The following is a 25,053-nucleotide window of genomic DNA, read 5'->3' as shown; positions in this document are numbered from 1 at the left end:
AAGTCTTAGGCCAGTAATAATTACGTTACTGTGGGGAAAAAGCAAAGGATTTGTTCAACCCAAAGTCCCACGTGGTTCTGACATGTGCTGAGTCCTGCTGGGAATGGCATTGCTTTGGAAGGTGATGAGGTGTGCTCCGATGCCTCAGAGCAGATGGAGGCAGGAGCAGAGCAACAGCTCTGATGTCCTTTGGGCTACATTTTGTGAGTAAGTCAGAAAACCTGCAAGTGTTTGTTACAAAGCTGCTTCCAAGAGCATGTTAATTAAATGATTGCTACCTACAAAAGGTATTGATTGTTGGCAGTATCCTTACCTTTTGCTTATCTCTCTTCTTACTTTTGACTTCTCTTTCTCCCTGTCATTCCTCTCTGCTCAATCTTCCTCACCTCTGCGAAGGTGACAGACATGATGCAGAAAGCTCTCTTTGACTTCCTGAAGCACAGGTTTGATGGGAGGTGAGAAAGCTGTCCTTTCCATGCTTTTTTTCCACGTGTTACTAACGATTTGGTGATATTTTTTAATGAAAGGAGACCGATGCATGTTCCAAACTGATTTATAGAATCAGCAGCAAAGTGCAGCTGACTGTGGGTTGAAGCACAGCTGATACATCACTAGGTGTGCATGTGTCTGTATCTGCTATGTCCGTTGTAGGATTTCTTTGTTTAAGTGAATCATTTTGCCACAGTGTCTCATAAGAGTAGGGCTGCAGGAGAAATCTAGATGAAAGGGGACTGGAGCACGTGGGGAAGTGCCAGGATAGCTTTGAAGGTGGCATTTCCAGGCTTGGGTATTCAGCGTTGCAGTGGGAAGCATGCAGTGCCAGTACAGCTGGGAGTGTTGGGGAGCAGTGCCAAGCTGTGAATAACCCTTTGGGCAGAGCTCAGCTCCTGGTTTGTTTCTGTGTAGTTCCAGGCTTCTGTCCAATAGGATGCTCTTCAAATAAAACTAGTTGCACCCAAGCCCTGCAAGTACCATGTTGAAATGTGCAGAAACAGTCCATGTAACAGGAGGTAGTGATGATGCTTCAGGCCAGCACTGACAAGAATTGAATTCTTGACTATTAGTAATCAGAAATAATTACAGCTTGAAGAGGGAAATGCTGAGCACTGAGGTACACAAAAAGGTGTTTTATAACTTCAGCTGGAGCAAGAAGAGTATTTCCTGAAGAGCTGTGATGGGGAACAAGTTTGTGCATTTCCTTGTAAGGAGGAAAGGGTTGGTCTGTGGCATCCCTTCGTCACCGCTGAGCTCACCCATGGTTGCAGATCTGTGCTCTGCCATTGGGATATTTGACCCTTCTTTCACCATAGTGTGTTCAGCATGTTGGACCTGCATAGCAAGGTGCTTGTGCTGCACTGGTTTAGCTGCACCACGTTTGTGACAGCAAGGAGAGTTTGTAAAGCCTAAAACGCTGGCACTAAGGTGATGAAAAGAAGTTTCTGTTGTTTAGAAGAGGTGGATTAGGATCTATGTTCAAAGCACCTTTTGGGGTGCAGCACAGAGGTGGTGATGCTGAAATAACTCACAGGCAGCTTAATAATCAGCCTTTGTGCAAAATGTTTGTGCCCTGCTCTTAATAGCCCAGCTGAAGTGGTTTTAGCACATTCCACGAAGGAAAGTGATCGATTCCAAGTCTGACAGTTGAAGCAGTGACTGTGGCAGCCCGCAGCTCTGTTTGCTGTGTTTGTTGCATGCTGTCAGGACACTCTCCCACTCCTGAGCTGTTTGACTGACGTGGAAACGTGCACCAGAGCTCCTGTGCTGAGCTGCAGCAAAACCATCAGGGCAGATGCAGGACTGCTGCGTTTGTTCCCTCCAGCTGCTGCCACACACCTGTCAGTTTGCAGTGTGCCTCTGGTAACTGACAGTCATTGCTTTTGGTGGTAAACCACGGCAGCGGGATGCGATAAGTCACCAGGACACGACTGCTCTGCAGTGTCTTTTTAAACCATGTTTGAGAGCCTGCTCGGCAGAGGCTGACCCACATGGCTCAGCAGTGCCTTGGTGTGGGAGATGAAGATGTTGTGCTGCCGAGGAGAAGGAACAGCACCTTGCCTTGTGCTGCTGTGCTCTCACTGCTCTGCTGCCTGGAGTGAGGTGGTGCTGGGAAGTCTTCCTGCTGTGAGACACGCTGGCAACTAAATTAGGCAGACACGTGGCATTTCAGCTATGAAAAAGTCCAGTGCTACATACATCCTGATACCATTGACTTCAAATTTGAATCACTTAAGAAAAATCAATAAAATTCATTCTTTGGAACCTCAGCTGCTGCTTGCTTCTCCTGCCTTACGTTGTGTGCAGTGGCTGCTGGTCATTTCCAGCCTATTTTCTTCTTGTTACTCATGGCTCTTTAGCTCATCACAGTCCTTCTCACCAGATCTTACATGAGGCGATTGTGTGCTCTTTGTTTTATAATCTGATCGAAGAGCAAACTCTCAGATGTAGGTAAATAGCAGCGCCCTGTTGTGCACCCTGAATGCCCGCACACAAGGCATGGGGAGGCTTTCAGCAGCACAGTGGTTGTGGCTCACCTCACTTTTCTCCTGTCTGACCTTGAGCCAAGTCCCTGAGCACACCGCACAGCCCTGTCTGGACAAGGAGCTGTGTGCTGGAGGTCTCCCAGAGCCAGCAGCTCCATTTGGTGACTCAGACGTGAGTGGCAGAGTCAAATAAGGCCCTTCCCTGCCTGCTGGCAGTGCCAGCTTTGGTTACGCCACCTGGGAGGAGTGCTGCTGTGCTCTGTGCCCTGAGACTTGCTTTAGCTTGTGGTAGCCAGGTATTGTGTAAATCCATGGGTGGTGGGATGGGGAGACGTGAGCTGATTAAGCAGAAAAGCAGGAGCTGTGTGAAGGGTCTGCAGTAGCAAATAATTGTACAGTTACTCAGCATTTCTCTTTAGCCGTTCTCTAATGCTATGAGTGGTGTTTTATTGGATTTGCACTTTGGAATGAAATGTGGCTGTAAATCATGCGTGGCACAGGAAAAAAGTAACGACTGTGGATTTGTTTTGTGCTGTGTTCTTGCCCATAGGATATCAATAACCCGAGTGACAGCTGACATTTCTCTTGCTAAGAGGTCTGTTCTGAATAACCCAAGCAAGAGGGCAATAATTGAGCGGTCAAATACACGATCCAGTTTAGGTAAGACGTGGACACAGCTGTAACTCTGATCGTGGCTGCACTCTCACCAGTTCTGAATGCATCTACTGCATTTTAGTGTGTAATTCTGTATTTCACGTCCTCTGATGAGTGATGGAATTTGCCTGACAGAGGAGTGGCACAGTGCTAACTCACAGTCAGTTGAGTTAGCATCCTGTGGAGCAACGCCTGGGCTGGAGCAAGCAGGATCACAGCTACTGTAACTATTCAGCCTCTGCTGACTTTATCAATTTAAACTTACTCACATGCATGGGAATGGTTGAGAAAGGTCAGATTCATCATCTTCCTTCTAGTTCTGACGTGTTCCTTCCTTTTAGTTCAGACAAAAGCGCTTTGGTGTGAACGTTGCCATCGGTGTCTTTTTAAATAATACCCTGGCAGGATTTATCATAAACAGATCTTTGTGCTTTTGGGATTGTATGGTCACAGTTCTGCTTTTTGTACAGATTCTTGTTTAAGTCAGAGCTATAATTTGCAAACAAAAAAAGTCCTAAAAAGTATAAATATATTACTGTCAAAAATAAACATCTTATGACTCCTGAGATATTTTGCAGATCTGAAAAATATGTCTGAACTTACTTTGAGTTAATAGAAAGATACGTTTAATTGTAGTGTGCAGTGTTTTCAGACAATAGAATTGCCTCAAAGGTAACATTAATTTAAAAAATCCTTGAGTAATAGATTATTGTGTGAAAATTACGTGAATTCACGTATGGAATTCATCTCAGAATGTATAGAGTTTGTGAAACTGAATGGGTGATGGTATTTTCCACGTGGCTCTGGGCAGCCTGGTCTGGTGGTTGGTGACCCTGCACGTAGCAGGGAGGTTGAAACTGGATGATCGTTGTGGTCCTTTTCAACCCAGGCCATTCTAGGATTTTTGTGTAAGTAGCACTGGGGTTGAATGGCTTTCAATTGCTTTATTTTCCTCTTCTAGCTGAAGTGCAGAGTGAGATTGAAAGAATCTTTGAGCTGGCCCGGTCCTTGCAGCTGGTTGTCCTGGATGCAGACACTATCAATCACCCCGCACAACTTATCAAGACATCTCTAGCACCAATTATTGTCCATGTTAAAGTGTCTTCTCCAAAGGTAATGTATCTCACCCTCAAATTATTTGCATTTGAGTTTTTAAATATCTGCATGGCATTCGTGCATGCAGAATAGAATGTTTTACTCTTCCAACAATCACAGCAGTACAGAGCTTGAGGTTGAAAGATCCTTCTGGAGCTCTGTCACCACCACTTAATGCAGTAGAAGTGTGTCAGAAGATGACTAATGTCTGTCATGTATTGTTCACTTCTTTCCTCCCATTCTCTCCCTGGAGAGGATAGAGTTGGTCACGTAGCTCTATTTCTTTAAAGCTGCCACTTACGTTGCAGCTAATCCTGCATTTGGCATGTTGTTCATGAAGATGCCAATCAGCATTTTACAGTCACCGTTTTCCCCTGAAGCAGGTGTTGATTGTCCCCATTTTATCCTCTTGTGTGGAGAGGCCATTTAAACAGAAGGGTGGGTTCAGTCCTTGGCACCATGTGCTGCTGCCCACAGTGATGAAAGTTTTCAGGATGACTTGTAAGTTCTTTATGGGAGAAAATAGAGTTATGTCTCAGAAGACATAAAAAATAATTCAATCATTTGTGTTTTCTAAGACAGTTATCCTTGCTACACAGGATAGGAATCAGCGCAAACTGAATGCAGCATTAGAGCAGCCTAATTTCATTAGCACAGCATTTCACTTGACCTAAGTTACCCTTCTGAAGCAGAGCCCGCTAAGGCAGCAGTGCTTCCCAGCTTGTTGGAGCTGGAGTGAGGACTGGGGGAGAGGATACCCTCATGGTGATGCTCTGGGTCACAGCACTGTTCCCTTCAGGCTTTGGTTTTTGCAGCTGTCCCTCAGCCGAGCTCCTCACAGCTTCATTACTCCCTGTAGCAGCACTGTGACACTGCTCAGCAAGCTGGCTGGGCAGCAGAAGCCAAAGAAGGCTTAAGATGCAAGGGAGTGGATAAATGGCTTGTGTTTGGGCTTGGGTATATAGACAGGGCATTGCACTGTGATGAGTGGATATACCCTGCCCCTGTCTGTATGCCCACGCTGTAAAAGAAGATGCATTTTAAAGTGCTTTTAAAGCTCAGTTTGTATTGACTGAAGTCAATTTGGTTACTATCCAGAGGAATTCCATTAGGGCTGAGAAGTTTCAGAGATATCTGCCATGTGTAGTGAGTTTGATAGAACTCCTGCAGAGTTCATATTATTAGAAAATGACTTTGCTGGTATAGAAAACCCTTTTTGAACTGTTCTCTCTGTACCCTTGCTACTGGCTCTCTGCAGCCAGCTCTTCACATCTCTACGTGATATTCCCAACCTGTACTGAGCCTGGGTAACTGGAATTTGCTCATTCCCAGCTGGGCTTGTTGAGCTCAGTACAGATGAGTAGCACTGCTGGCACGTCTGGAGGAGGGTCACATCCCACAGGGACTGATGGCTAAGGCTGGGGAAGGGAGGAAAGAAAACAAATCTTCATGTAAGTGTAGGTATATAGGAAGAAAACATCTGCCTTCACCTTGTATTTCATGTATTCCTTTTGAACGTGCCTTTTTTTGACCACTGAAGTAACTTTCATTTTATTTTTTTCTGATAATAATGACTATTTGGGAAGCTTGTATACAGAAAAATCTGTCTCAGGTTTTCCCCTGTCTTTCCAGGTAAGTAGGAAGCAGAGGGAGATCCTTGTTGCCTAAGAATAAACAAACTCTCCACAGTGAATATTACATGAATTGCAGCATGCTGCTTAGATTGGGCCCAGCAGGAAATGACACCTGACCGACCTGGCTGCCTGTTGTCATGGGACAGAGAAGGAGCAGTGGGTGTTGCTGGCCTTTACAGCAAGGCTTTGATGCAGTCTCCTGTAGGCAAATTGCTGAGATACACAGTGGGTGAATATGAATTATCAAAAGGGTTTAAGACTGAGCAGAATTCTGGGTGCAGGGTGCAAAGTCCAACCGTTCCTGGTTATCAGGGGTCACCTGGGGGTCCATAATGGGGCAGCACAGCTCAGGGTCTTCGTTAACGACCTGGCTGATGAGTGCGGTGCACTTTGAGTACACATTTGTGGGAAATGCCAAAGTCTGGGGCAGGTTAATGTGCCAGAGGGTAGGGCTGACATTTAGGGCGCCATTGGCAGGCTTTCACCAACGTCCTGAAGTTCTTCAGAGGGAAATGCCAGGTTCTGCCCCTGGGCTGGTGTGAGCCCCTGCTCAGTTGGGGCAGTTGTGCAGGCAGGGACGTGGGCTCCTGGAGGCAGCGTGGGCACGAGGGAGCAGTGTGCCCATGCAGCAGAGGCATGGCTGTGTGCTGGGCTGTGTGAGCACAAGCTCTGTCCTGACCCACAGGGGTTACCACAGAACTCAGCTGGACAAGGAGCTGAGCACTGTGATCCAGCGAGGGTTTGGCACAGAGACCTCTAGAGGTCCTTCCAGCTTCAACAATACTCTGTTCTGTGATTCTTTAATTTTCTTTGAGACTTTACAGGGAAATCCTTTAAATTCTCTAACTGTTCTGACCCTGAAATTGTAATAGTGGAAGAAACAAACAGGAATTTATGAACTGTGTGTGTAACATTCCTCCTGTACCCAGAACATTCCTTGGAACAGATGCAGCCACAGCATTATTGCTACACAGCATAACGTGCTCCTACTGCTGTGCTGCAGTCAGTCCTCTGTCATTCTCTGTGTGTGTATTTACATTTTGTGCTCTTCTAGAAGATTGCATTGGTTGTAAATAGCCTGTCACTTAAAGTAAATACAGCAAAATTGCTGTTTCCATTGCTACTGAAATATTTGCTAGGGATCGAATGTGGTGCAGAAGGAAACACCCAGCTCTCAGGGAGGCTCTCAGCAAGGTTTATGTTTCTATTCAGGGAGAATATTTTGTCCGTTTTGTTAAATGTAATAGAGCTTCTGAAATTGGTAATTCTCCAGTGCAATGTCAGTCTCTGAGCTTTATGGACGTAAGTGATTCTTAAACTCACCTTTTCCTCTTTTCCTCTATCAGGTTTTGCAGCGACTGATTAAATCTAGAGGAAAGTCACAAAGTAAACACTTGAATGTTCAGTTGGTGGCAGCTGATAAACTTGCACAATGCCCACCAGTAAGTACAGAAGAAAGGCTAAAGAGCTTGTGATGTGTGGAGTCTGAAAGATTTCTGCTGTCTCGGTCCTTTATTATAGCAAAGTTCAAATGTTATCACTTCCCTTTGTGGACAGCCCTACCACTGCAACCCTAGCTCAGCTTTTGTTGCTGAGGAAGAAAAAGGTGTGGTACTTTCTTCCTGACTGTCTCCAAAGCCGGGTTTGTTTTGCTCTTTGGCCAGATGACGGGTCAGAAATGACGTGTATGGTAAAACTGGTCTTCCAGCAGCACACGAGCAAATTACATCACATGTGGAGCAGTGCTGTCTCAAGGGCCAAAGTCTCAGAGTCGTGTTTGGGAGGAGGCTGCAGGGGTCTTTCCTTCAGCCATGCAATGAGTTCCTGCACAGCATGGGGCACTCGTGGCTGCACACACGCCATCCCTGAGCGTCCTGGCACTGCAGCACCTGGGAACCCTTCCAGGTGCTTTATCTGGAAGCCTGGTCACTGCTCAGGGCCGTCGTATCACAGGTGCTGATACTCACCTCAGTCGGTGTGCTTCTAAAGGAGCTCAGGTCTGAGATACTGGATTAGGCAGGCAGTGCTGTGCAGACAAACTGTACAGGAGTTTGGACAGGGCAGCTCAGACTTGCCTGTATTTGTGAAAACTGTTGGTTCCTGTGACGGAGACAGCTGTTAAGTACAGACATGCTTAGATGAGGGCTTGCTTTCTGAAAAGCACCATTTCCTATTGAAACTGCAAGGGAGCTCCAGTTAGGTTTGCTCAGTAGCACCAACCAGATGAAAATATGGAAATGGAGGAACAGTTTAGACAGGTCTGTCAGAACACTTAATATTGGGAGTTTTGCACAATGTTTTGATGTATGTTCAGGCTGGATCTACATGGAGGTGTTAGAAAGCAAGGAAAAAGGTGATAGGCTTGTCCGAAACTTGTCTTTGTCTGAAAAGTGAATGGATTAAGAACATGTCCAGGATGAGACAGATCTGATTCAGATTCCTCCTTCACCTGATACAGAACAGAAATTCAAATATTGTAGAAAAGTACTGGTGATATTTGTGGGGCATATCTTGATTTCTGCAGCCAATTGTGCTGTTTGCAGTGCTCACTGTGCCCAGACTGCACACTCTGAGCCTGTCAGCTCTGCATTTAGAAGCCTTCCTCCTTGCCAGTGTCCACTGTCAGAAATGGAAGATGGTGACTGCACAGATATATGCAACTGCTTGTGCTGCAGAGCCATCCAGCAAGTCGAATGCAGCTTTGAAGCATCCGACTCCTTGTGTGTGTTCTGCATATCCCCCCAGGCTTTTGTCCAGGGTTTCCTAAATGGGATATCATAGAATCACAGAATGGCCAGGGTTGAAAAGGAGCGCAATGCTCATCCAGTTCCAACCCCCTGCTATGTACAGGGTCACCAACCAGCAGCCCAGGCTGCCCAGAGCCACATCCAGCCTGGCCTTGAATGCCTGCAGGGATGGGGCAAGGCATCTAATGCAGGAGCCCTTCATATTATTGAGATTTGCTTCTGTCCTCAGCCAAGCACAGTGTCACTCTCCAAGCTTCTGGCTACAGTAACTGTAGGTTGTTTGCTGCCTCATCCTTGTCTTCCTCTTGGAGCAGCACTGAAAGATGTTGGAGCTACATCCAGTTCTGCAGAAGTCAGCAATATTGTGTTTCTCACACACAGTTTACACTGAATTTTTATGTCTGAAAAGAACAACAGGGAACTCCTGGGAGCCACACAGGTCCAATCAACTTAAACAGTATTGGTAGTACAAAACAAGTTCTGTGGAAGTATCTGCCTTCCTCAGTCTCAGTGGGTATGAGCCAAGTGAATGGAGTTGCACCTGCAGCTGGTGCTGCTGACACTGAGCCGTCCCTGCAAGCTTGCACACAGCACCTCATTTTTCATTCTTCACATCTTGAAAGGTGCATTTATTCTTCCACCTGCACAGAGAAGCTTGTGTATGTTCCACAGCCTGAACTGCTCTTTCATTCAGTCACTTCCTCTTATTCCACTCAGCTTTGTGCACAGCCGCTGAAATGAAGCAGTGGCTGTGTTATTGGAGTGCACGTTGTGCACCATGTTGTGTGAGCTGTAGCTCGTTTATTGCATCACAGCACTTGGGTTGTGCATCTCAGGATCCAGTAAACGCTGCCTTAATCCTGGGTGCTGCAATTCTGTTGTTGCCCGAGACAACAAAGGAAGACCCTGCCTGAATAAGAGAAGTGTTTCCAATTTTCAGAGTTGCCTGCACCGTGCCTGCTGCTCTTATGGGTGATCCCATGGCCCCAGCTGGCAATTGGGAAGAAAAAAATAGGGTCTGAAATCTTTTGTGTAATTTAGGATGAGTGTCTTCCTTAATTAAGTAGTGTTTTTTTGTTTTGGTTTGTTTTTTTTTTAATTTTAAGCAGTATTTGAATTGTCTGGAAAAATCTTCCGGCAGTGATACTGCTATGGAATCTCACTTGGGTTATTGTATTGCCCACCGGCTGTGCTGAAGCCAGCAGGGCTTTCCTAAGCAGTGTGCAGTGCTGGCAGTAAGTGTTGGTTTGTGCTCGTGAGCAACTAGGTTTGGTTGAGTTTAAATTAAAGGGCCAAGTTGATCCATGATTTAATTAAGTACACTGCTGAGACCGAAGACGTTGCTGTCTGTCTGCTGCACCAGGCCCTGCTCTGTCTGTTTACAGGCTGGATTCCTGCAAGAGCAGCGTTTGTTTGAAGTGAAGATACTTGTGAGCCATAAAAGCCACAGTCTGTTTCATGTGCTGCAAGTCAGTCTTAAGCAATCAGGTGGTGCTGTATTGTCTAGACATTATAAAAATAGCTTTCTTTCTTAAGTTCAGGAACTGCTTTCATTATTAATTCCTTGCTAATCTTTCACTCTGACCATGGCTGCCGCTGCTTGGCTCCGTTAAGCAGAAACGTGGCTCAGAGAAATGTGAACTGTACTAATTGTATGGCTTTAGGTGTGCTGGTCATAGGCATCCCATTCTGGTTTCTCTGTACTTGAGGTAGTGCACTTAGACTGTTTACAGTGTGGCACACTGCTTTCACCAGAACGCGGTCACGTATCCCACTGCTGATACGGTTTTGCTGCATTCTTTTTAATATGCTTTAATAAAAAAACATTAAAAAATAAGTTTTTTCTACCTTCTATACATTAACGATATTATATATTTTAGGAGAGTTGCTCCAAAAGTAATGCCTTCTATTTCGTTATGTTGGTGGTACGGCAGCAGAGGCAGAACCTTCCCGCCATCATCCCATCAAGTGCTGTGGCTGTGTGACAGGTGGCAGCAGGGGGGCACTGTCACCAAATGGAGTCTGACATGGAATGGAGCAAAGCTGTCATTGAATTCCTCCGTATGGAAACATGGCACCTACTGACATTCATCAATGCTTGTGAACTTCTATAGAGACTGACCTGTGGGGTTGCTGTATTTCAGCAGTGGTGACAGCAACAGTGGGCCTGACTTCTACAAGTGTGGCGTGCAGGCTCTTGTTCTTGTGGCAAAAATGCAGAGCTAATGGTGGTGACTGTTGGAAAATAGTGTTTTATAGCTGAGAATTTGCTCTGTCAAATAGTGTTATTGTGCTCTTTGTAACTGTTGTTGTTTCAATGGGAATAAATAGGAGGCATTACTTTCGGAGCAACCTATATAGACCTATATATGGACCAAGACAATTCCTCTTCACTCAGCATGGCCCAGGTAAACCCAAAGGTTGAATACCCATGGTTAGTGGATCTTAACACTGAAAGAGTGTTAAGCACTTGCTGGCAGAGGAGCAAACATTTCTCTACCACACTGATAAGGAAGAGGAAATCAATATCAAAGTTGTAGTGCTAACTGAAGTTCTGGAGCAGACTTGCAGGCAGCAGGTAGGTGCAAGTGAAGGTCTTGCACTTTTGAGTCTTATCCTGGAGAAATGAGCTTAGGACAGGTCTGTGACTGTGCAAGGCAGAGCAGCATGGTGTGGGCTGTAGCAGTTCCTGCACCACCTGCACTTCTCATTTCCTGTGATGTTTTCACAATAGTTTTTTTCCACGGAGGTGAGAGAGCTAAGATGTAGATGACGTACAGCATTTCACTGCTGAAGATACATTTATCTTTTTCTTGAGGACTCTGTGGTTCTGTATCATTTCTGCCTATAGTGTACTTTGGCTCCTTGGGTAGCACAGAGCCTCGTGGCACCGAATCCCTCTGTGCTCACCAGGAAACACTCCTCTGGGATTTTGCACTGAAAAGGCCTGAGGCAAAATGCCAGGATTTGCATTAATGCTTCAGTAATGATCCTGGGTGAATTGAAAAAGGTGTGACCTGCATGGACTTGTGGATGTGAGGACAGGCGTGGGGCCGTGCAGATAGCTGGCAGAAGCAGAGGTGCTGAGTGGCACTGCACTGTGCCTCGGCAGAGCCCTGCTCTGCACTGCCATCATGGTGTGAAATGCTGTGCTGAGTGTGCTTCACTCCAGAAACGCATTCCAACTGGGATGTGAGAGGCAATTTAAAGTGTCCCAGTGTTGCTCTGACAGATTGCTTTAGTTCCTGTCTTCTGTTACAGCGCTTTGAGCAAAATAAACTCTTTGCTGCAGTCCTGTGCCTTCAGGCATGCTGGGCCCCACAGTGTCTGGTGAAGTTCACTGAGGGGAGAGCTTTGGCGTTGGGTCACAGAATGACAGAATGGTTGGGTTGGAAGGGACCTCAAGGATCATGAACCTCCAACCCCCTGCCGCATGCAGGACCACCAGCCTCCACATTTCATAGCAGCCCAGGCTGCCCAGGGCCCCATCCAGTCTGGCCTTGAACACCTCCAGGGATGGACGGGGCATCCACAGCCTCTCTGGGCAGCTGTTCCAGCATCTCACCGCTCTCATAGCAAATAACCTCCCCCTGACATCCAACCTAAATCTTCCTCAACTTAAAACCATTTCCCCTTGTCCTGCTGTTATCTACCCTTTCAAAGAGTTGACTCCCCTCCCATTTAAAGGCTCCCTTTAGGTACTGAAAGGCTGCAATGAGGTCACCCCTCAGCCGCCTTTTCTCCAGGCTGAACAAGCCCACTCGTGTCACTTTGCTTTGCACTTGCTGTGCTGTGGTTGCTATTTATTTAATTCTAAAGTATTAGCATGATGAGAATTGTTTTAACACCTCTTTCACTTCACCCATAACGTTGTAATGAACCACGCTTTGTTGTTGTGATCAGGAAATGTTTGATGTAATTTTGGATGAAAACCAGCTCGAAGATGCTTGCGAACACTTGGCAGAATACCTGGAGGCATACTGGCGTGCTACACACACCACCAGTAGCACACCCATGACTCCTCTTCTTGGGCGAAACCTGGGATCCACTGCACTGTCCCCATACCCTGCTGCGATCTCTGGACTGCAGGTATGAAAATACATTTCAGCTCCAAACAGCAGCACGGGTCAAGTATTTTGTTATTTTATTTTTAATTTTGGGGGGAAAATGGTGTACTGTGTTGTGTATAGCGTAAGTTTTACGTGCTTCAGTGTCAACTCTTTGCTGTTTGGCCACAGCCAGCAGCAAGATTGCAAGCTGGAGGCCCATAGTCAGCGCAGACACAGCTGAAGCACTGGGACAGCTCTGGCTTAAGTGGGAAATAAAACGGCTGCACACGTTGCTGGCAAGTGGTATCATGGCCATATTAAAAAATGGCATTTTTTTAATCTGGAAAAAATGCCATTGCCAGTGGGATGCTCTCAGATTGAGAATACACTGTGGCACAGTAGTGGAGCTCGTGGCTGCAGTAATTGGGAAGAACAGTTTCTCTAATGTCCCATTTTCTAACTCATAACTTCACAAAGCATTCGCATTTGGGTGATGAACATCCGTGCTTGTCTCGTGTCAGCAGAATGCCTTCACCTTTTGAGTTCTTTGAGTGTGAATAATTTCCATTTTTTACCCATTGAAAAAAAATTCTGACCATTTTTCTTCACAGGGATAGCTCAAAAACGGCTGAACTTTGACACTTCAAACGTGGCATGTAAATAGTCCTTAACGAGAAGTACGTGCTTTACTAAGTTTGAAAACAGAACGTGTTGTTGAAGTAATAGTTGTGAATGCTTGAGAAGATCAGGACCGTAGTGAACTCTAAAGTCTGAGCATTTCAGAAGGTGTTTTGTGTGTGTGTGACTTCATAGGAACGTGCACCTTCTAATGTATGTCAAAAGTAGATTGAGCAAATGAGATTTGATGAATAATTCACCTGACAAATTTAACCTCTGTTCTGCTTGTAGAATGTCTGGAAGCAGGTAACGCTTTTGAAGGAGGTGACTCATTGTTGAGTGTTTCTAATGAAAATGAAGCTATTTTTTCTGTGGGGGAATGGCACTTCATGAAGGTGCATGGTGTTTGGTACTCACCTTTCTAATGACGTGCTTGATTTTATTAGGCTCAGTAAGCCACTGTTTCCTGACTGGCTGAACGCACAAGCACTGTTTGTTACTAATAAAGCACACATGTAAAATGTTGTTTCCATTTTCACTTGCCTTAAAATTTCAGTTTTCCATCCCGTCATGACAATAAAATACCATCTGTAGAACTGTCACCTCTTCAGTTTCATTTTGAAAACTGGGTGTATCCACAGAATTTTTTTCAGGCATTTATTTCTCTCTGATCAATGGACACCAGCAGTGACTGTGAAATGTTGCTCCATTTACTTAGGGAAAACTCACACTGAAGATGAAAATCACCCCTGTGCAGTGGGCTGGCTGAAGGTATGCATCACCTAATCCCCACTTCACCCTCATTGTGAAGGCTTAGCTGGGACTTGAATGGTGCTAGTTCTCTGCAGAGGGGTAAATTTCTCCCTGAGTGAATGATGCCCAGTTGAGCACTGCAGGACGTGGCTCTCAGTGCTACTCCAGCACTCAGGCCCATTTCGAGAATTTGGGGGTGTTTACACGGTTGACTTGAAGACTTCCACCATTGGAAGTGCTTACCCACCGAGAGGATGTGTGCTAATTCCAGCCTTTGGAAGCATTTGTTTCAGTTGTAAATGTTCTGATGTCATGGTGGTGATTAAAGCCCTCACACAAATCCTAGGACCCAAACTAGCTTTGGTGCCTATGGTTATTTAAGAATTCATACTTCATATGCCTGGTGACTTCTCCTCTCTTGATACCTCAGGGAACCAAATACCAGAAGCCCCAAATACTAAAAGCCCCCGAGCTTTTTACAGCAGTCATACCTGAAGCTGATGCAGATTTGCTGGGGCAATCTGTTTGTGTTTTACCCAATCAGGATTTGGGGGTGTCTCTTTCACTCAGTTGTCACTTGGAGTATAGTTTATTGTGATTGAAGCTTCTAATTTAATTGAACCTTTGGGCTTCATGAAGGTCATCAGGATGAAGTAATTGGCATATGTACAGCTAAGTCAGAGGAAAGCCAGCAGCCCCAGGTGTGTCCCATTACAGGTGTGTGGTACACCTTCCAAAGCCTGTGGTCACTTGGTCCTTGGCTGTGAGCTGCTTAGCAGGGAGTGATGGGGATGCTCACATGTATTTGCAGGCCTCAGCAGGATGAGTAAACTGTCACTGCCAGCTGGGGCCAGTGGTTAGCCTTTGTGGTCGAGCTCTGGTTAGGTCTAAACCTATGCAGTTCATCCTGATTCTGATGAACAGACTTGCATCCTGCAGTTCAGGTCATGGGGATAAGTGCTCCTTAGGCTCCAGAGGCATTTTAAGTCAATTACTGAAGGCAATGTCATGCAGACAGTGCTACCAGATCAAATGTAATTTGGGATATAACAGCAGCATGTAACCACACCAGGTTTATGCCATGGTTACACATCTCAAGAGGGAAATAGTGGGATCAGAATGACTATGCAATCACAATAAAGACTGAAAGGTTTTAAGAAAATAACAATTTGCATCCAGAGAAGAAATTACTGCAGGGAGGAACGAGAACACGAGCAGAGGTAGTTAAAGTTGCAGCTCACTAGTGAAGAAAATATATAGACTTTTATATACAGACACTACTAAGACATGATGCTGCAAGGAAAACTTGGGCAAGGCATTATAGAAGTTGCTGCCCCGTAATTAAGCACAAATTTGTAGATCAGCAGCTTTTCTGTGTCAGCTCACTACGTGGAGTCTCTCAGTGGATAACCTTGGTAGCATCGATCCACACTGAGAGATGAGACATCCTATCTGCTGTGCTGTAATGTACACCTGTCTGCAGGGTTACTTCCCCATGCAGACAATCCTTTTGTTATAAATTATGCAGTTTAACAGTTGCCACAGAGAGGACGTAGCAATGGGAGGAAGGTTTTAGAGCACGGAGAGCCTTGCCCGAAATTTCAGAAGGGAGAGGAGCAGACAGTGCTGTGTGTGCCTGTGAACCTGAGGCCATAGGGCTGCAGCCATCATAGCAGTGTTCTGCTGGCAGTGCCAGGATCAGAGCAGTGACTGTGTCATCTCAGGAAAGGAAAGCACAGACCACCTTTGTTCTGAGCTGTATGGGTGAGAGGCTTAATGTGATGGCAGTAAACCGGATTGTTGTCTGCATAGACCCCTTCAGAGTGCCATTTCATTGGCAAAATATATGAACCAATTTTTTTTTTATGTCATAAATGTAATACATCATTTTGGGAATGTGAGGATAGAAGAAGCTCATTAACTTACTTAAAATACTGTATTTTAGCTGGAAGAATTTGTTAACGTTTTAACTATCACTTTGCTGCCCAGTTAGCTGCTGTCACTTACTGGGTCATGTGAAGTTTTTTGCAGAGAGCTCAGAGAGCTGAACCTTTAAAAACAACAGGAGAAAAAACCTTCTTCAGCTGCTTTCTGAAAATCCGTAAACCTGTGACAAACTGTTTCTAAGCAGAGTAGAAGCATGAATGTGACTATGTTCATGATCAGAGAAAGGTGATAAATGCTGAATACATCAGCTCACTTTTCATGCTAAGCAATCTGTAATATTTAAGGTGGTGAATGCTGTAAGATACACGTTGTAATACCATGTTTGGTCTGCTTTCAGCTCTAGGAACCAAACTATTCTTGTAACACATTCCTGTAAGCATACAGGTTTTAATATAAAATGAATTTCACAAAAGTGGATGGATTTTGAAAGACCTCAGAATAAAGTTTCAAAACTAGCTTAAAAATACCCAATCCTCTTTATTTGTGCTAACGCTTGGATTCTTTGATACTCGTAGAGCCAGCGTATGAGGCACAGCAGCCATTCTACAGAGAACTCTCCAATTGAGCGACGAAGTCTCATGACCTCAGATGAAAATTATCACAACGAAAGGGCTCGGAAGAGCAGGAACCGCTTGTCTTCCAGTTCCCAACACAGCCGAGATCACTATCCTCTAGTGGAAGAAGAGTACTCTGACTCATACCAGGACACTTACAAACCCCATAGGAACCGAGGATCCCCTGGAGGATATAGCCATGATTCACGACACAGGCTTTGAGTTCAAGAACCTGGGGAAAAACAGTGTTCATCAGTTGATAACTTGCCATAACGTAGCTAGGAAAAGCAATTCACCTTAATTTGGCAGATGTAATGCGGTTATACTGAGGTTACACTCTGCTGTCATTTGATGTTAAGTAGGGGACAAAAGAGTTATCATGCCCTTACGTTTATGCCCTGTCATATAGATTGCATTTTGTTGGTTTTTGTTTTTTTTTTTTAGTAGAGCATTTACATTTATAGCCATACCTTTTCTCATCGTTAGATATTAGGCACATCAGTTTGTAACTTAGGGTTATTATTGAGGCACTTATAAAGTAATTTCCTGTGCTGGAAATTCCAAATGACCAGTTCCAGTTGGAACCAATTTATAAACCAATTCCTGTTGGAATTTGGGTGAATTGACTGGAAAGTCAACCTGAGCATGTTGCAATCAAGTGAAAAAGATAAAAATGAAGAATCTGAAAATTAGAAACCAGTAGAAGCCGGAAAGCCAGCTACAGTATTTGTTTGCTGGAAGCTCAATTTACATTTACAGTTAGAATAAAAGCATTTTATCCTAACTACTTACTTCCAGAATGGCTTTTTCAGACAAACCAAATGTAAACTGTTGAGAGTGCCAAAATGACAAATTATTGCAGCAGTTACAAAATACTTTCCAGTTTGAAATTATTTTTAAAGCTGGCATGAGTGTTGCAACAAAATGATTTCTTTAGTTTAGCCAGTACTGACTTTTGTGCTGGGGTCAGCAGTGATGAGCTATGACACGGCAAGGGGAAACAGAAACAGAAAAATGAACAAACTTCAGGACAGTTTGTGTGGTTAGAGGTTGAGAATAGTCTTTTTTTCCCCTCTCTCTCTTGTTTACCTGAATACAGCTAGTAGTCCCAAAATCATAGAATCGTAGAATCACAGAATGGCCTGGGTTGCAAGGGCCCACGATGCTCATCCAGATCCAACCCCCTGCTATGTGCAGGGTCACCAACCAGCAGCCCAGGCTGCCCAGAGCCACATTCAGCCTGGCCTTGAATGCCTCCAGTGATGGGGCAAATGTAGTAGGAGGAGGAGGAGGGGGTAGGAGTACCAAAGCTGGTACCTAGACACATAATATTTTTTCTCCCATTTTGAGTATCCTGCCTTTTTAAATGGAAAATGCTACTTTTCCAACCCAGTGTGTAGAGTACCTTCACTCCAGTCCATCTGAGTACCTGCATGTTGCAACCTTCAAAATCTGTCTCTGAATGTCTGAAAATTCCAGCATCGCACACGAACTCTCCAGAAGAACGTCAGTTTCAATCCCAGTAGTGAAATCTGAGGAAACGGGGGAGGTTAAGGATTCCTAAATGATAAAAGTGGAAATAATACACTCATAAGAATTAGCATGCAATAAAAATGGAGAATCAGAAAATAATCGCTCACATGTAGAGCTGACATTTTTAATTCAAAGAACTACGATAAATCCTTGGAGATATTGCTGCCTTATTTCCTATTGATCACTATTTCACCTACTGAGTCTTCAGTTTTTTTTAAATAGGTCAATGTCTGTGAGTAGACCTTATGTCTTACATCATCAGTGAAGCCTTAGATCCAATACGATTGAAACAGCATAACTGGCAGTTTTGTACAACACAGCAATGTCTGTAAGCAGAGACTCCTGAAGTTCCACACTGCATGTTTTCTAAAATTGACAGAACTATGCTGGACGTGCATTTTTGTATGCAGGTTCATGTCAAAAGTTTTTTCAAAGATGAGGATCATTGACTTTTGTATCTGAGTATCTTCCCCAGGGTGGGCTTTAAGAGCATGTAGCACGAAGAGAATTTCCTAATTATTATGGTTTCTTCCACTTTCTGGGCCAGTTAACAAAGATCACTGATATTTTCCACTGAGCCTGGTTATCTTCTTGATGTTAAAATGAGAAAAGTAATCCATCTCCTATCTGGTACAGCCAAAAATGACGTACATCTCTAGCAGCATTAGAAGATCATGGATGCATGACTGATTTGTTAAACAATTCTACTGCCTCAGAGGCAAACCTTAAACACTACTGGATGATTCAAGTGGACCATTGCCAAGAAAAGAAATACTAAATACTTGCATCCATTAGAGTAACAAGAGTTAAGAATGGGTATGACAGACCTGATCCTGTTGGATTTTCTCCAGCTGAATGCTCACAGATTCCAAAAGTGCATTTAGGTTGAGAAAGCACAGCAAGATCTGGTCTGGGAATGGTAGCTACAGCTGCCTTCTCTAATATTTTCTGCTATAGCACAGTGGAGCATTCTCCAGTAATTTTTACAAATCTTTGTTACATGTACAGCACACATACCTGCATGAGAAAGAAGGCATTAGGCAAAACATATTTTCTATAAGCTTTAATAAGTTTCTTGTTTGTGTGCATTAAAGTATTAATTGCAAAGGATGCACTGAGATGTATAAAGCTAGATTAGACAGCTGTTTATCTTTATTCTGTAGTAGCATTAGGGATCCGATCATTTAACTGCTTGAAGATATTTGCATTTTAATGGCAGGTAGCCGTGAAGCACCTGCATATATTTTCTAGTAAACAAGGTTACTGCTTTATCATTTCCTAGACAAAAATGGCATTTATTTCTAGAGCCTTTTGGAGCCTTGTTTTTAAGTCTTCCATGTCATGCTAGTAAAGGGAAAGATCGACACAACACATAGGCATAAATTCCATCTGCAGCATCTGAAGTGCCAAAACAACTTTCTTTGTTCTAACAGAAACAAGCTTGCGAGGGACGTTACTTGTTGTCTTGGAAGAGCCCATTGAGATCCTTTATTAGATGGGTTTAAGGTTACTATTGTATGTAATTAATTTACCCTCTTTGCTCCCATTGCCCACTCCATTTTAAATATAAGAAATCAGTTACAAAAGGTCCAGCAGATCTCATTGCTTGGTGTTTTTTCTTTTTTTCTTTGAAGACAGGTATATCTTTAAGCACAAATATACTGAACATGCTAATAGATGATTAATTTATTCTAGATACGAGCTACTGGAACTCTTTCATTTTACACAATAAATTATTTTTAGGAAACACTAAAAGCTGCAATGTTGATCAGGACATGTTAACTCATAGTGTTTGTATTAGAACTGCAGCAGTGCTAGGCAGCTGTATTGTGATTTATTATGCAATGCTGCTGTATACAGCTGTGAAGTTCGTGTATTCCTCAATGAATACGAGTAACTTTCCAGTCCTCATACCATTTCTTCTTATTATTAAAATATTATTAAGCAAAAGTCGGGGTTCTGTTCCTAGGCTCTGGCTTACAGAGAGAATTTTAGATGGCTTTTTTGTTACCTGATGTTTTTTTCATTAGGAGACTTGGGCTAACAATAGCTCAGCCACTGAAAGCGATATGACAGTCTTAACATCTAAAGACAATATAAGGCGGTGCATTCGTATGTTTTGGATGAATTAAAATATTTTCAAACTCTTGAAGGCACTTTAAAGACAATTCATTGTTAAATTCCTACAATATTTCTTTTTCGGCAGGTTGTATTTAGCAGATGTACGGGTTCATTTAGTGGCTACGTAGCTGAACATTTGTCCCATGGGATGTGCAGCTCACAACTGGCTATATTTCTGCAGTGAGTAGATTATGAAATTGCTGTTCAAAGGAACACAGTGAAAGCTATTCTGTATAAAATTGTAGTTTATAAACAGCGGGCCAGGTTCTATGATTGCTTTCTAAACATTCGACCTGGTAAAAATCAGTTGGCCCTACACCTGGATTGTACCTCGAGAAATCCTCTTAGCCCCAGGCTGTGTACATGATGAGCAAGAGCAGCTCCTGGAGCATGCCCTGGCTTAGATCTGATGTTTCTGGCTTGCTGTGCTGGACCCAGGAGCACCGGGTAAGGTGGGATGGGACGTGGCTCTGGGGCTCCAGCAGGCGGTTGCTGGTGGCCGTACGCAGAGTGCCGCTGCTGGCTTTGTGCAAGGAGAAGCAGTGCCACTGGTTTTTCTCTATGTTTGAAAGCTTATTCTCAATTTGATGACTGGGGTGGTAACCTTCTGCGCCCCTTTTAAAACAATGTTTACACATACTTGTGAGAATGAAAATTGCAAACGGGGAGTGGTGGCTGTAGGAGTAACGAGGCAGTGACAGTTAACTGAGATGTGCACAGGCCCTCACTTACAGTTCAGTTTGACTGCAGGTCTTCTGAATCCCGTTTGGTCTCAGTACTCTGGAGTCCTCTGAAACCTCTCCAAATCACTTTACTGGCTCTAACGTTCTCAAAATAGTATTGCTAATTTAAGTAAATGAGGGCTTTTGTTAGTGTTTTGGCTTTAAGAATATCTTAAATGTCACTCTGATAGATTTTGTTGTCCAAGTTGAGTACTTGTGAAGCCTGGCCTTGATTCCATGGTCTTCATTTTTTTAAAGCAAAAGTAAACACTGTGAAGAAGAAAAAAATCAGATGCATATCGGGTAGAATATCAGTAATGCAGATCTGTTTTCACTCCTGAAAGTCATTACTATAAAATGGAGTTACATTCCCCAGTTGGCTTTTTAACACCACACTGGAGTTAGAGAATTTTCTTCCTGGATGACAGTTTTAATGTCAGTTTAGATTCATGAGGTTCTGCTATCTTTTGGTGCAGTTGCCTCTCATTCCTTCAAACCTGACTTCTCCAAAGGGTAAGGAACTGTGAGGCACTGTAATGTAGCCAGCTTTAACTTTGGGGGAAAAAATGAGGCCAAAAGTACGTTCCTTCACTGGCAGTCATCTGAATGGTGATTGTTGGGCTGCTATTCAAATCCAGTTTATTTTACACAGAAAAATAAAGGTATGCATGTCTTTAAAAGTACAGGGATACTTTAATAATGTTGAAAGCACATGTGAGGTATTTGCTTAAAAAAGAGATGAAGATTCTGCTCTGTATCAAAACCTTTGTTAAGCTGGAGACAGAGATGTTTTTCCTGATGGCACAATCCATTTAAAAAGTCCACAGAAACATTCCAAGTGAATCCATGCAGAGGTTTGGGAGGAGGCGGAAATTACTGGAGACAGTAATGAGAGTGTCATTCATTTCATGATTCACAGCTAATTCCTTTGAGAGAGGTGAAGCTAGAAGCAGCATGGCCTTGGTCTCAGTGATGCTTCTGGCTTGCATTCGGCCCCCAGGTTTCTTGGCAGTGAGTTACTGTGTGGCCTGGGCCCTACAAACACCTGCTGCTGGGCACAGTGGGTATTACTGCCTTGCCTGAGAGTCAGTGCTTGCAGGGTCTAGCCATAACAGTCCCATACCACTTATCACATGCCTTACAAATGGTTCCTGAAGTACAAAGTAAAATAAACTGAATGCCAGAACCCCCTTTTTTGCTTCTACTCTGTATAAGCAGTAGAAAATCAGTATAGTGAGGAAGTAATGTTGTACAATACAGAATCGTGTATTTTGCCAATCATGTAAAAACAGAGCAAGGGAAAAGAAGCACATTTGTAATAGCACAAATTTACAGTAATTCCACTATTGCATTTGGCATTGTGTTTTTGAAAAAAAAATAGGTATTTTGATCCAGCATTAATGTATTTATTGCATTTTCAATCAGTTTAACTTGTTGCCTGATACTGAAGCATTTTATTTCTAAGGCCTTGCATTTTGCATATGACTTGATTTTTCAATAACTTCATATTAACTAATGAAGAAAGAACCTCTTAAAATTACAAAATCTTGTATTCATTTCTGCTGATTTCCTCCTCAGAACTGAAATTCCATAAACAGAAGCAAACTTCCGATTCAGTGTATAGATTTTGACATCTGACTGATGAACATAGCACTCCTGTCTGAGCAGCCCAAGGTCTGGAATGAAATTCCCAGCGAGCTCTTGGGGCCATAGTGCTGCATGCTGTTGTGTGCCAGGTGAGGGGCGTGGGGGAGAGAACATTGCACCTGAATTGCTTTGGGAGGGTCAGCCCTAAACTGCCACCGATACTGCTGTGCGTTCAGAACTGAAAGGGCAGCAAGGTTAGGCTGTTCAGGCCCAGGTTGGGCTGCCATTTGAACAGCCCGATCCTCCTCTCATGCACACAAAGTGAAATTGCACAAGAACAGCACAGGAAGAAGATCAGGCAAAGTGCAGTTTTATGTATGCATGAGAAGCAGAGGGGTAATGAAAAGGTGAATACTGCTCAAGCTGCAAACCACGGACCTTGGGCTTCTCAGTTCCCAGAAGATCTGTTCCTCACCCCAACTAGTTCCCAGTGCCAGCTTGGCAGTGCCCAGCCCCACCAGGAGCCAGTTCGGGGGCACTTTGGTAAAGACATGGCTGCCTTTACTCAAAAATGAGAGCCACAAATTCATGTTTTCTGTTCTGCTGATTTGCCCCTTTCGGTTTTTACTTCTAGATACTGTATGTGTAGCATTCTACAAGGCATGCTGGGTAAAATATACTATGCAAATGTGTACAGTGTTGCATGCTTTGCTCTCCCTCTGCTTTTAGTGGCTTTCAAAGAAAAAGAAAGTGTTGTTATTTTTGTGATCAGAATCATTTAAAAAAGAAAATGCAGACTGCATGCTGTTAGTATCCTCATTTCTATGGATTTGTTTTATGGGATTTAGATGTACAAAAATGAACTGCATTACAATAACTTTTCTACAATAAATCAAAAACTACAAACAGCACTCAGAAGTCTTGTAAGTCTCTGTGTTCAGCACTCAAGACCGGGAAAGTGCTCACAAGAGTCACTGATGGAAATAGTTCTGAATGTTGTGGCATTTTTATTGTTTGATGATAGGTTTTGGCAGTGGTTCCTCCTGTTAGCATTTTTAGTCAATATGAACCAGGTTCTGAAGAAAGACGTGCATCTGGTCTGTGAAATGAGTGGTGTTTATTTTTAAATCTATCTGCTCTTAAATAATTACAGCTCAGAAGCACAGAAGTCTGCGTAGCATCTCACTGCTCCATCGAGAAACAAAATCCTTCAGCCAAATGCTGAAAGATTCTCATGAACATAATGGTCTTTGGAACCGATCCTCAGTATGACCTCATGTTAATTTAACACTTGTTCCTAGAAAGAAGCAACTATCAGAATAATGTGAGGTATTAAGAAAGAAGCAAAACCAGGTTGTAACATCCTGAAAACAGGAAAGCACTGAAAGATGCTACCTTTCGCTAAACCTGAAAAGCAGTCGTGGGAGTGAAATTACAGGGTGAGTTCCCTTTTGGAGTTGTTCCACAGGGAAGCAAACAGACTTATTTTCTTCAAAGCGCACAACCAGCAACCCAGCAAAAACACAGTGGCCACGTAAGAGATCTGGGAGCACTGTGAGCCAGGGCCTGCACAGCCAGACAGCACGGAGCGGCTCTGAGCCCAGCAGGGTGTTGTGCTGCTTGCCTGCCCTTTGTACCCACCTGCTGCTCCTTGCTGCTGCTGGAGTCCACCAGGTGCTCCTCGTGCCTCCCCAGGCTGGCTGGCACCCACAGGAACCAGCTCTGCCTGCTTTGCAGCCCTCCTACCCAGGGCCTGCCTTCTGTGGGCAGAAATACGGGTACCAGGTAATCTGTGTGCTTATGGAGGGAATCAGCTTTAACATACATGCAGCATTTTAAACACAAATCGAGTCACTTTGACTGTTCAAAAGTAGATTCTAGCATGTGAGTTTCAATCAAAGCTGTTTAATAAAGAGTTTGTGGCCTTTTGAATAAATAGAGCAAAAAATACATTCTTTTGTGTGGTTTAATCTATTTCTGGAAGTAGAAGGTTTGTGAGCCACATATCCTCCCTGTCTCTTCTACATGTTCAGCTTTGCTCTGCAGTTGCTAGGAGCAAATTGTGTGCTATTTGACAAAGGCTTTTTGAATTTCCAGGAGTAATAATCGTAATCACTACAAACTGTGCCAACTGCAGTGCTTCCCTAGAAGGCTCCCACCAGGAACAGCAGCCAGGTAGTAGCATTAGCATATAAAAAAACACATGTTGAATCAGGCCACAGGCATGTTGTAAACTATGACTGAACTACCAGAAGGAAGCAGGGGCTGAAATCTTAACATCTTCCTGATCCTAAAATACACTGTATAATCCCTTATCTGGTCAAAATGCTGCTCCATTTGTACAGCTGTTGGCTATAGAGAGGCTGTTGGCAGTTCGGTAGCATGGCAGGGTGCTGGCAAAGCAAATACAGTTCTTAAATGTGCTTAAAAATATCAAGAAAAAATGCCTGGAGGGGGGAGGAGGGAGAAGGAGGGGGAGGAAGGAGAGGGGGAAGAGCTTTTCTATTTAAAGATTCAAAATACCTGAGTTTCGCTATCCTCTTCCTGTTGCTACCCTCT

At 43.8% G+C, this 25,053-nt stretch overlaps 1 protein-coding gene across 8 annotated transcripts in view; it reads left to right on the top strand.

The window, feature by feature from the left end:
• Positions 1-23,405, top strand: part of CACNB4 (calcium voltage-gated channel auxiliary subunit beta 4) — a 77,181-nt gene extending 53,776 nt beyond the window's left edge. For 2 of the 8 annotated variants that reach the window (XM_085227957.1, XM_085227958.1), the window contains 6 exons: positions 397-455; positions 3,031-3,140; positions 4,096-4,247; positions 7,210-7,305; positions 12,514-12,699; positions 16,493-23,405. In XM_085227957.1, the coding sequence (XP_085084083.1) occupies positions 397-455; positions 3,031-3,140; positions 4,096-4,247; positions 7,210-7,305; positions 12,514-12,699; positions 16,493-16,753 (864 nt within the window). In that variant the 3' untranslated portion in view covers positions 16,754-23,405. Of the gene's footprint in view, positions 1-396; positions 456-3,030; positions 3,141-4,095; positions 4,248-7,209; positions 7,306-12,513; positions 12,700-13,270; positions 14,049-16,492 lie in introns of those variants that run through there. The other 6 variants (XR_014884336.1, XR_014884338.1, XR_014884339.1 and 3 more) reach the window with 6 other exon arrangements.
• Positions 23,406-25,053: the final 1,648 nt, after the last annotated feature.

The sequence above is a fragment of the Meleagris gallopavo genome, chromosome 7 (genome assembly GCF_905368555.1).
Source record: "Meleagris gallopavo chromosome 7, MGAL_WU_HG_1.1, whole genome shotgun sequence".
In the NCBI taxonomy this organism is placed as follows: domain Eukaryota; kingdom Metazoa; phylum Chordata; class Aves; order Galliformes; family Phasianidae; genus Meleagris; species Meleagris gallopavo.
The sequence above is the reverse complement of the archived record's forward strand: the minus strand, read 5'-3'. Positions and strand labels throughout refer to the sequence as shown.